This window comes from Protomyctophum parallelum, assembly GCF_964188405.1.
Source record: "Protomyctophum parallelum genome assembly, chromosome: 2".
Taxonomy (NCBI): domain Eukaryota; kingdom Metazoa; phylum Chordata; class Actinopteri; order Myctophiformes; family Myctophidae; genus Protomyctophum; species Protomyctophum parallelum.
Window position 1 is genome coordinate 22,756,552 of NC_139699.1, and position 12,280 is coordinate 22,768,831.

The window sequence follows — 12,280 nt, forward strand, 5'->3', positions numbered from 1 at the left end:
GTCTCTATTCCAGCACTGTCTGCACTCTGCACTGCGCTGATGGAATAGAACCACAAGGACTGTCTCTTACTACTGCACTGTGCTGATCTTAACCTACTGCGTATGCAGTACTATACCTTTACATACATTTATTAAAAACAAAGTTATCTTTAGGCTCTACTTATAACAAAGCAATAGTGCCTCATCAAAGTTGTGTTGTGACTATATTGCCAATGACTTCCATGAGAGGGGGAGAGGTGGTGGAGTTAGTTGCTTTAGCAGTTTGAGGGTCCAATGGAGTTATGTGGTTTTGTCCAAAGCACTTTTTACTACATTCCATTGGTTCAATATTTTCGAAACACACAGACATAAAGGGTGTTCAATAGCACTGATTTATGCAAAAAAAATTGACTTAGTATAGGTTTCCTCCCGACAGCAACGAATGATCTACAAATTAAACGAATTATATACAAATTATATACAATTGAGAAGGGCACACAGCTTTGTGTGCTGTTCGGTTGGCCAAGTCATATAGACTGTGATGTATGCGAAAGTGCCGTTTAAGCCTGTGCCACGATACGTGACATCACTGACTTTACCTCTGTGTTTTTCAACCCAGCTTTGTGGCAGTTCGCAGTTTCCCTTTCCGTGATGTGATGGACCGATTACAGAGCGCTCCAAACAACCTGCCCAGCACAGGAAAAAAACAGTGGCCCAAGATACATCGCTGTCGGCCTTCGTTCAAAATGTATGGTGTGTGTGTGTGTGTGTGTGTGTGTGTGTGTGTGTGTCACTGAGATCGCACTGCGACATATAGACGTGAGCGCGCCCCAGTCATGCATGATTTCTAGTCATATTACAGCCCACCCTTTCTGTTTGCAATTACATTTTCCATATATTAATCGCAACGTTACAATGTTACACATGGCTCTAGTGTTTACACATGTATTTTGTTCAAGGCTTATTTAATTTGTATGCACACATCTTTTGGTATTTCACATGCTTTGACAATGTAAACATTATAGGCTATAGGCGGCCACATACAGTATGTTCACATTCCCGAAGCACAATGAAATAATTACTTGTGTGCATGTGTGCAAGTGTACACATCTCGTTGAATCGACAGTTTACATTTGAACGAGAAATGACCATGGGGATATGTGCGTGTGTGTGTGTGTGTGTGTGTGTGTGTGTGTGTGTGTGTGTGTGTGTGTGTGTGTGTGTGTGTGTGTGTCAGCGGGGGGGGGGCATCCATAGGTCCTCCCCGGGGTCCGCTTGGTTCTGTATTTGCATACGCATTGTGCTCCAGGAGCGAGGTGACAAAGCAGAGTGCTTCTCCTCAATGGCTTTGACTCGGTTTGAAATCCCCTTTGTGTGGACGAAGTGAGCAGGCCCGGTCCGTCCTCCTGAGGGGAGGGGCGGGGATCTCCGCACCGCTGCTGTGGTGCACAAAAGACCACGTTTTAGTTGGGCTGCACTGTGTCTGTGCGGCAGTGTGGAGTAACTAAGTACATTTACTCAAGTTCTGTACTTATAAGTAAAAATGTTCAGGTATTTTTGTACAAATATTGTACTACACTGCAATTATTTGAAAACTTTAGCTACTAGTTACTTTGTATAGGTTTTGATTATTATTACAAAACATACATTAACCACATTTCGGCATCTGAAAATACAAGCTCACAATGTGTTGAATGTTGTAGATCTGCTATTTTCAAATGATGTTTTTTTCTAATATAGGCTACATGTATATACATTTGAAAACTTCTGAAATGGGATATCCTGCTTAACGTTGCTGTCGGGAGGAAACCTCTTAACTCCATTGTTGAGTTTTCTTTAAAAAAAAATCATAAATCAGTGCTTTTGAACACCCTTTACGTCTGTGTGTTGTTTTGAAAATAATGAACCAATGGAAAGTATAGTAAAAATACGCTTTGGACAAAACCTCTTAACTCCATTGGACCCTCAAACTGTCTGCTAAAGCAACTAACTCCACCACCTCTCATGCAAGTAATTGACAATATATAGTTACAACACCAACTTTGATGAGGCAGTATTGTTTTGTTTGAAAAATATAAGGGTTTTCTAAATTTCCTATTTTTTTATTTTATTTTATTTTCCTGAAAAATGAACATTTTGGAGTTAGATGGTTTCCTCCCGACAGCAGAGAGAGATGTTTTGTGATTCATCCAGGCCGGGGTGACAGTGACACGCTGAGGTTGAGGGAGGTTCTTGAAGCATACATGTCTCCTGCATGTTGAAGGACAGGCTATTGTGTGTGAACTAGCTGTGAAGGTAATTCCATGTGTAACACCTTAGTAACAGTAGCCCACATGTAGATTAGCTACACAACAAAGAACACTATGGGCTGCAGCTGTTTTATGAAATAACTAAATGCATATGGTCACTAACAAAAACATGTTCTTCATGTCGTTCTACAAGCCGTGAGGTGAGCTTGTAGATTTTTCAATTTTCAAATGGCTGTATTGTAGGGTATGATGTAGGGCTGAAGTGAATAAGCCTATATGTTTTGTTTGGTAATAATAATTAAAATCTACAAAGTAGCCTAACTAGTAAAGCTTTCAAATAAAGCTAGCAAAGTAAACAAATACAATATTTGGATCCAAGATGTAGTAATTAAAAGGCTTGGATATTGGAAAGTAATGAATAATAATAATGAGTAATGAATCTTACGTATTATTCATGATAACTATTTTTTATGTAGGCCTATATGATGTATTGCGTATAAGGGATTGTGCTACATTTCCCTCTTTTAAAAATCTGCAACAATTTTTATTTTAGGTGTATTTATTTTTGTATGCTGTGTTCCCTATGTAATGTTATGTAAATGTGTTCCACTGTTTGCCTGTCTGTTTTCCGCTTTGTGCTTCTTGTGAGGACTATAGCAACTGTGCTATATCCGGTGTATTTACGTCCATTAATATGCATTGTCCTGTTCAAATAAACAAATAAAGTATTGACATGTTTTTGTTACTGCTTAATGTAAATCGCTCTGGATTAAGAGTGTCTGCTAAATGACTAAATTGTAAATTAAGGTAGGCCCCTACAGATACCTCAAAATACTCAGTTACTTCTCACCACTGAGCTTACACAACAAAGAACACACAATGGGGCTGCTGTTTTATGAACTAGCTAAATAAACATAGGCTATGGACACTAAGAATTCTTATAATCTTTGCGTTGTCCCATTTTCCCCAGCAGCAGCAGCCTATAGCCTGTCTCATGTCTGCTGACATAACCTACATATGATCGAGTATGACCTCATTCCTTACACAGTGACTGATTTTTCATTTCCATCGTTGTTGTGTTTTTTTTTCACTCAGGCAAAACATCACCCGGTCGGTGCTATATATATCATTTATATTCAAGTTCTTCCAAAACAAAGTCAACCAAAAATCAACCCTCTTCTTATCTTCTCTCTGTGGTGTTTTTGAGGGCATGCAGTTTGATTTAGGATAGAGAGAGAGGGAGAGGCAGAGACAACAAAGGAGGGAGTGTGTTTCAGCCACGCCGGGTCGTTTCGCATTAGCCACCTCCCATTTCCACATGTCCAGCCAATCAGCTCTCGGATATGCAAATGTTGAGTGTACTGCACCGTCCCTGCCCTGGAACTGTTGCCATGTCCGCTTAGTATAAGCGACTTTGTCTTGGGTTTTTTCTGTGAACTTGCTTTTAATACAATTGTACTTGGTACTAGTTGCTGGTTGCGTTTTTGGGTGGGGGGGGGATTTTAATCTAAAGTGCTTATTTGGGCTTCCTTCCTAAACGTTGTTTACAGCAGTGGTTCTCAAATATGTTTTATGTCAAGCACCCCCAAGTTGTATTTAAGGGTGTGTTTGGGAATTTGCACTGAGCGCACTGGTGTGCCCTCTTGTCGTTCGCTTATGGTGGGGTTAGTAGTAGAAAATCTATTGCACTGCATCCCGGGTGTGCCAAGTATTTACAAACTGGTCGTTCGTAAATAAGCCACACTCAGTGCGCTCTATGACGTCAATGCCCAGATGCACCACAAATATAGTTGACCATGACCAAATGAAGCATTTACCGCTCTCAAAGGGCACCTACGGATGTCTGCAATTCGAAACTGGCCTCTGTAAAATCTGAATCCCCCCCACCCCCCCCATTTTCCCTCACTGTATATTGTATCTTTTCCCTTTTTTGCTTCCCATATGATTAATTCCTGTTCTGTTCTTTAGCTACATAGAAATGTCTATTTGTATGTCTCTAAATGTTTGTATGTCTTTAAATGTTTGTATGTCTTTAAATGTTTTGATGAATTGAACAATGTGGACCCTGTTGTAAACAAGTGTAATGCTTAATTGGGTCGTCCACTCACAGTTGACAGTCTTTGTATTGAGTTTGTGCTTAAAATGTACTGTAAATTCTACAAACTGTTAATAAATATTTCAATCAATCAATCAATCAATCAAAGCCCCCCCCCCCTTCAAAATGTAGTTTGTCACCCCAGTAACAGATGATTATGTTGAAATGTTTAACTTAAAATATTGCTCTTCTATTATGCTATTTCAAAATATCCGATGCATGTGTGTGCACTGTGCGCCTGGCCTAATAATAACAATAATTGCGACCAGATTACTATGAAACCCTGTCCGTCCGTCAGGCGACACTTACATAGTACATTTAACAGCGGGCGACAGCCAGACGAATTTTCCGGAAGTGCATTAATTTGTCTATGGGACCCTACTGTCTATGGGACTTACACTTACAGTACGTTTTAACAGCGGGCGACAGCCAGACGAATTTTCCGGAAGTGCATTAATTTGTCTATGGGACCCTACTGTCTATGGGATCCTACTGGCGACTACCGGCGATAGCAGGTGAACAGGCGATGGTCGAAAAGCTTGATGTACAAGTACACCCCCTGGACATGATGCTAGTATGTCTCAGGGACCGTCCGAAGAGATACAAATATTTATTTGTGGGCGATAACGGGCGACTGGGCGATGTGTCGGCCGATGCTCGCCTGTTGTTATAATAATAATAATAATAATAATAATAATAATAATAATAACGGTTCCTTCTTTTTGGGCTTGTTTTCATTCATCACAGAACCCCAGGTGCTTATTCCTCACACGAACATCTGGCAACCACTCTACCCCTGGCAGTAGAGACGACGTCACCCCCCCCCCCCTCCAGTAGTGTTGTCTGGCTCTTTGCAGCAGCACTAGAGTCAGAGTCAGACACACAGAAAAGAGCTGAGTATAGTGAGTGTGAGCCGAGCCGAGCCTTGCCGAGCCGGGGAGGGGCTGTATGTATGTACTGTACTGTGAACTGAACAATAACGGAAGGAATACATACACACTACAGACAAGACACGAACTGCTGAGAAATGAAGGAATAATAACATATTATAAACGCATTGTCTGGACTGGGAGCGACTCCAACAACAACACAACGAACACGCGTCTTCTTGGGGGTCTGGATAATACGAGAGAGAGAGAGAGAAGCCCTTTCTTTGTCTTTTTTGGACAGGATTGGATTGGAACTGCAAGGAAGGGAAGGAAGGCTTGGAGGATTTTCTTTTTTTCCCTTTCTTCCACTGGTTGGTTTGGTGTGTGTTTTTTTCTCCGTCAGTCAGGAGGAGAGAAGGAAGCAGTGATTTGCACAGCCAGCCAGTGTGGCTTGAAGAAAGAACACCGGGTCCCCTCCTCCTCCCCCCCTGATCACTCCTTCTTTCTTCTTACCCTCCTTCCTTATTTCCCCCTGTCTGTCTTTGTCCTGATTCTCCCCCACTGGATCCCAGGAGATCCCACCACCACAACAACAACAACAACACACCACTTCACTCTCTTCGGTCAAGAATAAAGTCGCTCCTCCTCAGACAAAGATGCCCAGCTCGCTTTTCGCCGACATGGAGCGGAGCGGCGGACCAGGAGGAGGTGGTGGCGGGGGAGGAGGAGGAGACGCGGCGCTGGACGAGCAGAGAGCCCTGCAAATCGCCCTGGACCAGCTCTCTCTCCTCGGCCTGGACAACGACCACCTGGACCCCCTGCTGTACCACCACCTCCACCACGACGACAACGACCCCGCCGGCTGCAGGGGGGGTGCGGGGGGGAAGAAGAGCGTCAACATGACTGAGTGCGTGCCCGTGCCGAGCTCCGAGCACGTCGCCGAGATCGTGGGCCGACAAGGTGCGTGTGTTTGTGTTGTGTTTAAAGAAGAAAGAAAGACCCTTTGTTCGTCTCACTCTCAGGCAGCAGAGCATGGCTGCTTCAGTGCAGTCCAGTCAGTGTAGCCCCTCTCGGGACCCTTGGTTACCGTTTCTGTATTTGGGACGTCGGTACCGACGGGAACGGTAACAAAGGGTCCCGAAAAGATGCTATCAGTTCAGTCAGTGTTGCCTGTAGCTGGCTGGGCGAGCCAGACCACAGCTGGAGGTGCTGGGTTACATTACATGATGCCCAAGTCTTTACCCCGCCTCCCTGCAACACCAAATGCCCCTCTCTCTCTATGCCCAGCAAAACATACAAAAATACAAAATAATATTTGATTGATTGAATACTTTAATAGTTTGCATGGACATTAAGCACAGGGAACATTACAACACAAGGTCCTGTCTAGGTTTCCCCCTCCCTGTCTGCAACACCACCGTTACTTTATATTCACAGCTCTCTGTGAATATAATATATGCCCAGAAGCAAAACACATTAAAAAACATGCATTTGACTGATTGGATACTGTATTAACAGTTTGCACAGACAAGCACATGAGAAGTACAGTTCAATACAAGGTCTGACTGCTGCTAAAGGGATGTTTTGTCAATTCTTTCCCCCTCCCTGCCTGCAGTGCAACATTGCCTCTCTCTGCCCAGCAAAACGTAAATAACATGCTGTTCAGATAGGGCCTGATTGATTGATTGAATACTGTATAACACGTTTTCATGGACAAGCATAACAAGGTCTGCTAAAATGATTTATCCAAGAAAGCCTATTCATTGGCTTGTTTCTATTTGGGCCGGGGGTACCTTTTGTACTAAATTCGTGCCATCCCGTTCCGATAGAGAGGGGCAAGTTGTGACATTATTATTGTAGGGCGATACAAAACAACTTAAGGTTGTTTTATTTGTTGTGTGTGTTCCTCCTCCTCCGCTCCCTTTGTCAGGTTATATCACTGTCCCACTTAGCCTAGTGGCTCTGCTGCTCTGCCTGCCTGTGTGTGTGCGTGTGCATGTGTGTGCTCGCTCACCGGGAGGGCGTTTAGAAGAAGAATGCAACTTTCTGCAGCCATGTTGTCAAGACATTTAAGGTGATAATAAAGTAGCCATATTAATCCTCTTTTAGAATCTAACGGGTGAAACTAGATAAGATGAACGCTTCTGCCCGGACATTACTAGGGATTTGTCCACCCGGCAGTTCCTTTTTTTGTGTGTGTGCTATTTTCTGACACAAGCCACTGTGTGTGTGTGTGTGTGTGTGTGTGTGTGTGTGTGTGGACGGTAGTAGAGCATGTGGTTTGAATTTATTCTTCTCTAAAAAGGGTGGGTTGGGTTCCCCCCCACTTATTTTATTTCAGAGTCCCCCGGCTCTATACGGAGAGGAAAATAATAAACACCCGCCAGCTGTTTTGAGTTGCACATAAGCAACAATGTAAACCCCCTCGCATGTGTTATTATTATTATTATTATCGTCGGGGTCGTGTCCTCACATTCACCTTTGTCGTCTTGTTGCCGTTTCTTTCCCTCAGGTTGTAAGATCAAGGCGCTGCGAGCGAAGACCAACACCTACATCAAGACGCCGGTGCGCGGCGAGGAGCCGGTGTTCGTGGTGACGGGCCGGCGGGAGGACGTGGCCATGGCGCGCCGCGAGATCATCTCGGCAGCCGAGCACTTCTCCATGATCCGAGCGTCGCGGAACAAAAACGCCAGCGCCGGCGGTGGCGGCACCAACGGGAGCGGAGTAGGAGGCAGCGGAGGGGGTGGCGGGACGCCGGTACCCGGCCCGCCCAACCTGCCTGGCCAGACCACCATCCAGGTGCGCGTGCCGTACCGCGTGGTGGGCCTGGTGGTGGGGCCCAAGGGCGCCACCATCAAGCGCATCCAGCAGCAGACGCACACGTACATCGTGACGCCGAGCCGTGACAAGGAGCCCGTGTTCGAGGTGACGGGCATGCCGGAGAACGTGGACCGTGCTCGCGAGGAGATCGAGGCGCACATCGCCGTGCGCACGGGCGGCGTGGTGGAGCTGCAGGACGAGAACGACTTCCACGCCAACGGCACGGACGTGGGCTTTGACCTGCACGGCCACGCCTGCACCCTGTGGTCCAAGCCTGGCGGCGGCGGGACCGGGGGTGGTGGCGGCGGCAGCGCGGCGACGACGCGCAAGCCCTTCTCCAACTACCGCAACGACTCGTCCTCGTCGCTGGGCTCCGCCTCCACGGACTCGTACTTCGGGACCGGCGGCTCGACGCGCAGCATGGCGGACTACAGCCCGCCCAGCCCCGCCCTCAGCTACACCCACCACAACAACAACAACGGCAACAATAACAACAACAACAACGTCCACGGCAACGCCAACGGCTTCGCGTACGGCAGCGAGGTGATCTCGCCCGACTGCTGCGCCGACCTGACCTTCGACTCGTCGTCGGCGTCGTCCTCGTCGGGCTCGCCGGGGTTCGACCCCACGCCGGCCCCCCCGCCGCCGCAGCCCCCCCATGCCGGCCTGCTGTGGTCCTCGCAGTACGACGGCAGCCGCCCCTCCTCCTCCCCCTCTTCCTCCTCCTCCTCCTCTTCTACGGGAGGCTCGCCCACCTCCACCATCATGTTCCCCAATGCCAACGCTTCTTCCGTCGTGATCAACGCCAACAATGGCCACCGGAGGGCCACGCCTCTCCCCCAGCCCAGACTGTCCCCTCCTCCGCTCCACGCGCCCACCGCCGGCGTCCCGGAGCATCATCATCACGCCCTCGCCCGGCGTGTGCGCAGCAGCGACCCGGGCGCCGGCCCCCCCTCCTCCTCCCTCAGCTTCGCCATGGCGTCCCTGCCCCCGGGCGGCGGCCCTCACCACCCTCCTCACCCCCACGCGGGGCCCCTCCCCCTCTGCTGCGACTCCTCGGCCTCCTCCACGACGTCCTCGTCCAGTTCCACGTCGCGGAAGGGCAGCCGCGACTGCTCAGTGTGCTTCGAGAGCGAGGTGATCGCCGCGCTCGTCCCCTGCGGCCACAACCTGTTCTGCATGGAGTGCGCCAACCGCATCTGCGAGCGCGGCGAGCCCCGGTGCCCCGTCTGCCACGCCCCTGTCACTCAGGCCATCCGTATATTTTCGTAATGACGACGGAGAGATCGCCGTGGCGTTGTTCTCTCTCTTTTGACTGTCGCCGTGCCGTTTTTTTAATAAGGCCCTCCGCGACCGCCACAAACGGACGGACGGACAGACAAGACGACACAAGACTTCAAAACGTACTGCTTTAACGGGAAAATTTAAATTGTCTGTGCGATGGAAGTGCGTGTACATAAATAATATACATATGTATGTATGAGGCTGCAGTATCCAAAAAAGAAAAGAAAAAAAGAAAGAAAAGGGACCGACAACCCCTTGTCAGGGCTCCGTCATAACTTTTTTGTTTTTAAATAATGTACTGTAGCTTTGGGAAATATTTTCAACATCTAAATGCATGTTTTAAATATTACAGCATAGTAATCTGTAGTTCTAGTGAATTGTACACGATATTTATGAAGTAACGAGACGTGGTGGTGTCTTGACCCAGGGAAACCCCCCCCCAGGTCAGAGTGACCCAGGGAACCCCCCCCCCCCCCCCTTCAGGTCAGTGACCCAGGGCGCCCCAGGTCAGTGACCCAGGGTGCCCTAGGTCAGAGTGAACCAGGGACCCCCCCCCCCCCCCAGGTCAGAGTGACCCAGGGACCCCCGCCCCCCCAGGTCATAGTGTAGACCCAGGGACCCCCCCCCACAGGTCAGAGGTCATCGCTGTGTTGTGGTGGACATACATATGACTCAATGGGTGGACACAATGACCTGAAACACATAACAGAAGATCTAGCCCCAACAGGTCTGTAACTGTAACTCTCATAACAGGTCTGTAACTCTGAGAGTATTCAAAATGGAACCAAATGGACCCTTTTTACAGGTCCGCTTGGTTCCATTTGAACACCTCTGTCTTGAGTTATGGGGGTCCTTGCAAATATAACATTTGAGAACCACTGGTACTAGTTGGACTCCAACACACGCCACACGCCTATTGTCAAAGTGTCGTACATATTCTGTGGAAAAGCTGGATATGTGGCGGCATTCATCGGGTAGTATGATCAAAATAAGACCTATTTGCCACAGACAAGGCCAAGTCTTTATTTAACAAAGACACTTGTCCATATCGACGATGACCCCTGGACCCCCCCCATTCACCCCCACGTCAGAGGTCAGTGTGTAGACTGTTTAGCGGAGCCTTCCAGTTTCACTGATCGAATGTACTGATATACTGATCAATGACTAGTAGGAAACGTTGGAGGGCCAAACAGGACTATTGATTGATTTATTGATTGATTTGCAAAAGACGAAGATACTGCAGCTTGGGGGGGTCAGAGAATACCGCGCGAGTGAGGGGCGAGAATGACGACGATGACATATCCTACATATATATGTATAAAACAAAAACCAACAAAAAAGAAAAAATCTGCAAGTTGAAAGTTTTAAATATTAATTACATTAATACAGATTGAAGTATTTTATTCTTTTTTTGACTTGAAAGATTATATTTCTTATCGCAAAGATGTTTACAAATATTTTAATTTAAGTTCAATGAACTTTCTTTTCTTTTTTTTGTAGCTGGGTTTAAAAAAAAAGATATTGTTTATTTTTTAGTATGGCCGGCTTAACGGCATTGATCACTGTATTGTTTTAATGTCACACGACTGTGGAGCCCAAATCCACAAAAATGTGTATTGCGTTTGACAGTATTCTGTTGTTGGGATGGAGTTTTTTTTAACAGGTTCAGCAAAAAAAACAAATGTCTTTAAAAATCAGCTTCACCCAGCATATTTTTTATTCAGTAATATAAAGCATATTTTATTCTATATTATTATGAAACATTGAAACGTATAAAAAAAAACTTAGTAAGTTGAACGAAAAGGAACCGTTTATGCTTTTTAAAACAATTTGTATGAATTAGATTCCAGTGGGAATTACAGGCTTCTGTTGCACCACTATAGTTTTAGTATTTCTATTTTAATACATTTTGTTTACCACTTGTTTATGTATATGTAGGTGAAGTTACTTGAGCGTAAATGTACTTTATTGAGCAAAGTTTAAGAACAAAGTATATTTTATTTTATGATAAAGGGCCTTTAACCTCATGGTCGAATACTAATATTATATTTGCTGAGACAAGATTTGAAAATGTATCAAGAGTTTTATTTTTCTGACATTTAAAGTTCTACATGATGGAGAAAAAAAAGTCAAACTTAAGTAATGGTGCTACTTCATGTTTTTTTTTTAAGTATTTCTATATAAGTCCAATAAAAATGGTACATTCACGAGGTGTCCCTTGCTGTTTTTTTACATGATGATTTGCCAGCTTTTCTCCCTCTTGTTTGTCGCTGCTGAAAGGTGAAGAGAGACGCGACTACCTTTTTGTGCAGAGCCTCGGTTTCGATGGGCGCTGACGGGACGCTTACTACTAGTAGGGTTGTAACCTCACAAAAACTATGCAAACCCATTTAGACCTGAGGTCGATTCTACAAATGTCTTCTAAATCATGACAGTTTTCTTGAAAAACTCTATTTCTTGTTTCTATGTCAGTCGTTCTCATACATTTTCATGTCAAGGACCCCCAGAATTATATGTAATTTGGCCGCCGAGCCCCCATCTGAAAATATGTTGTTCCAGGGACCCTGCCAGAAGCAAAGATTTGAGTAGAAAACGTTGGCTCTGAAAGAATTCAAAGATTTGTGCCACATTTTCGCGATTTTTCAAAAATAGCAGACCTTGTAGATCTGCTATTTTTCAATAGCTAAATTATAACAATGTTTAAAACACCAAAAGGGTTTCCCGCCCAAAATGTCTTAATAAACCTAACCCTAACCAGAGATTAAAATAGGGTGCATTCTGCATCCCAAAACGCAGTTTTTGTAGTTAAGGGACGCAATAAAACAACGACCTCTGCATCCAAGGGATGCACTACTGTACTACTGTACTGTTTTTTTTTATTCTAGATTATTTTGCTATCTTTAGTTATAATAATCATTTTTTCTTCTGTTTTCTACATGAATATAACCACATTATAACCATATAAAATGTAATGGGAGTTACAT

The 12,280-nt window shown here is 45.6% G+C and overlaps 1 protein-coding gene across 1 annotated transcript; it reads left to right on the top strand.

Annotated features, from left to right (window-relative positions):
• Window positions 1-5,198: 5,198 nt before the first annotated feature.
• On the top strand, window positions 5,199-11,503 carry mex3b (mex-3 RNA binding family member B). The gene is made up of 3 exons (XM_083759511.1): window positions 5,199-6,152; window positions 7,705-9,745; window positions 9,861-11,503. Exons 1-2 carry the CDS (start codon window positions 5,849-5,851, stop codon window positions 9,282-9,284), a joined length of 1,884 nt encoding a protein of 627 aa, XP_083615637.1. The 5' UTR covers window positions 5,199-5,848; the 3' UTR covers window positions 9,285-9,745; window positions 9,861-11,503.
• The last annotated feature ends 777 nt before the right edge of the window (window positions 11,504-12,280 follow it).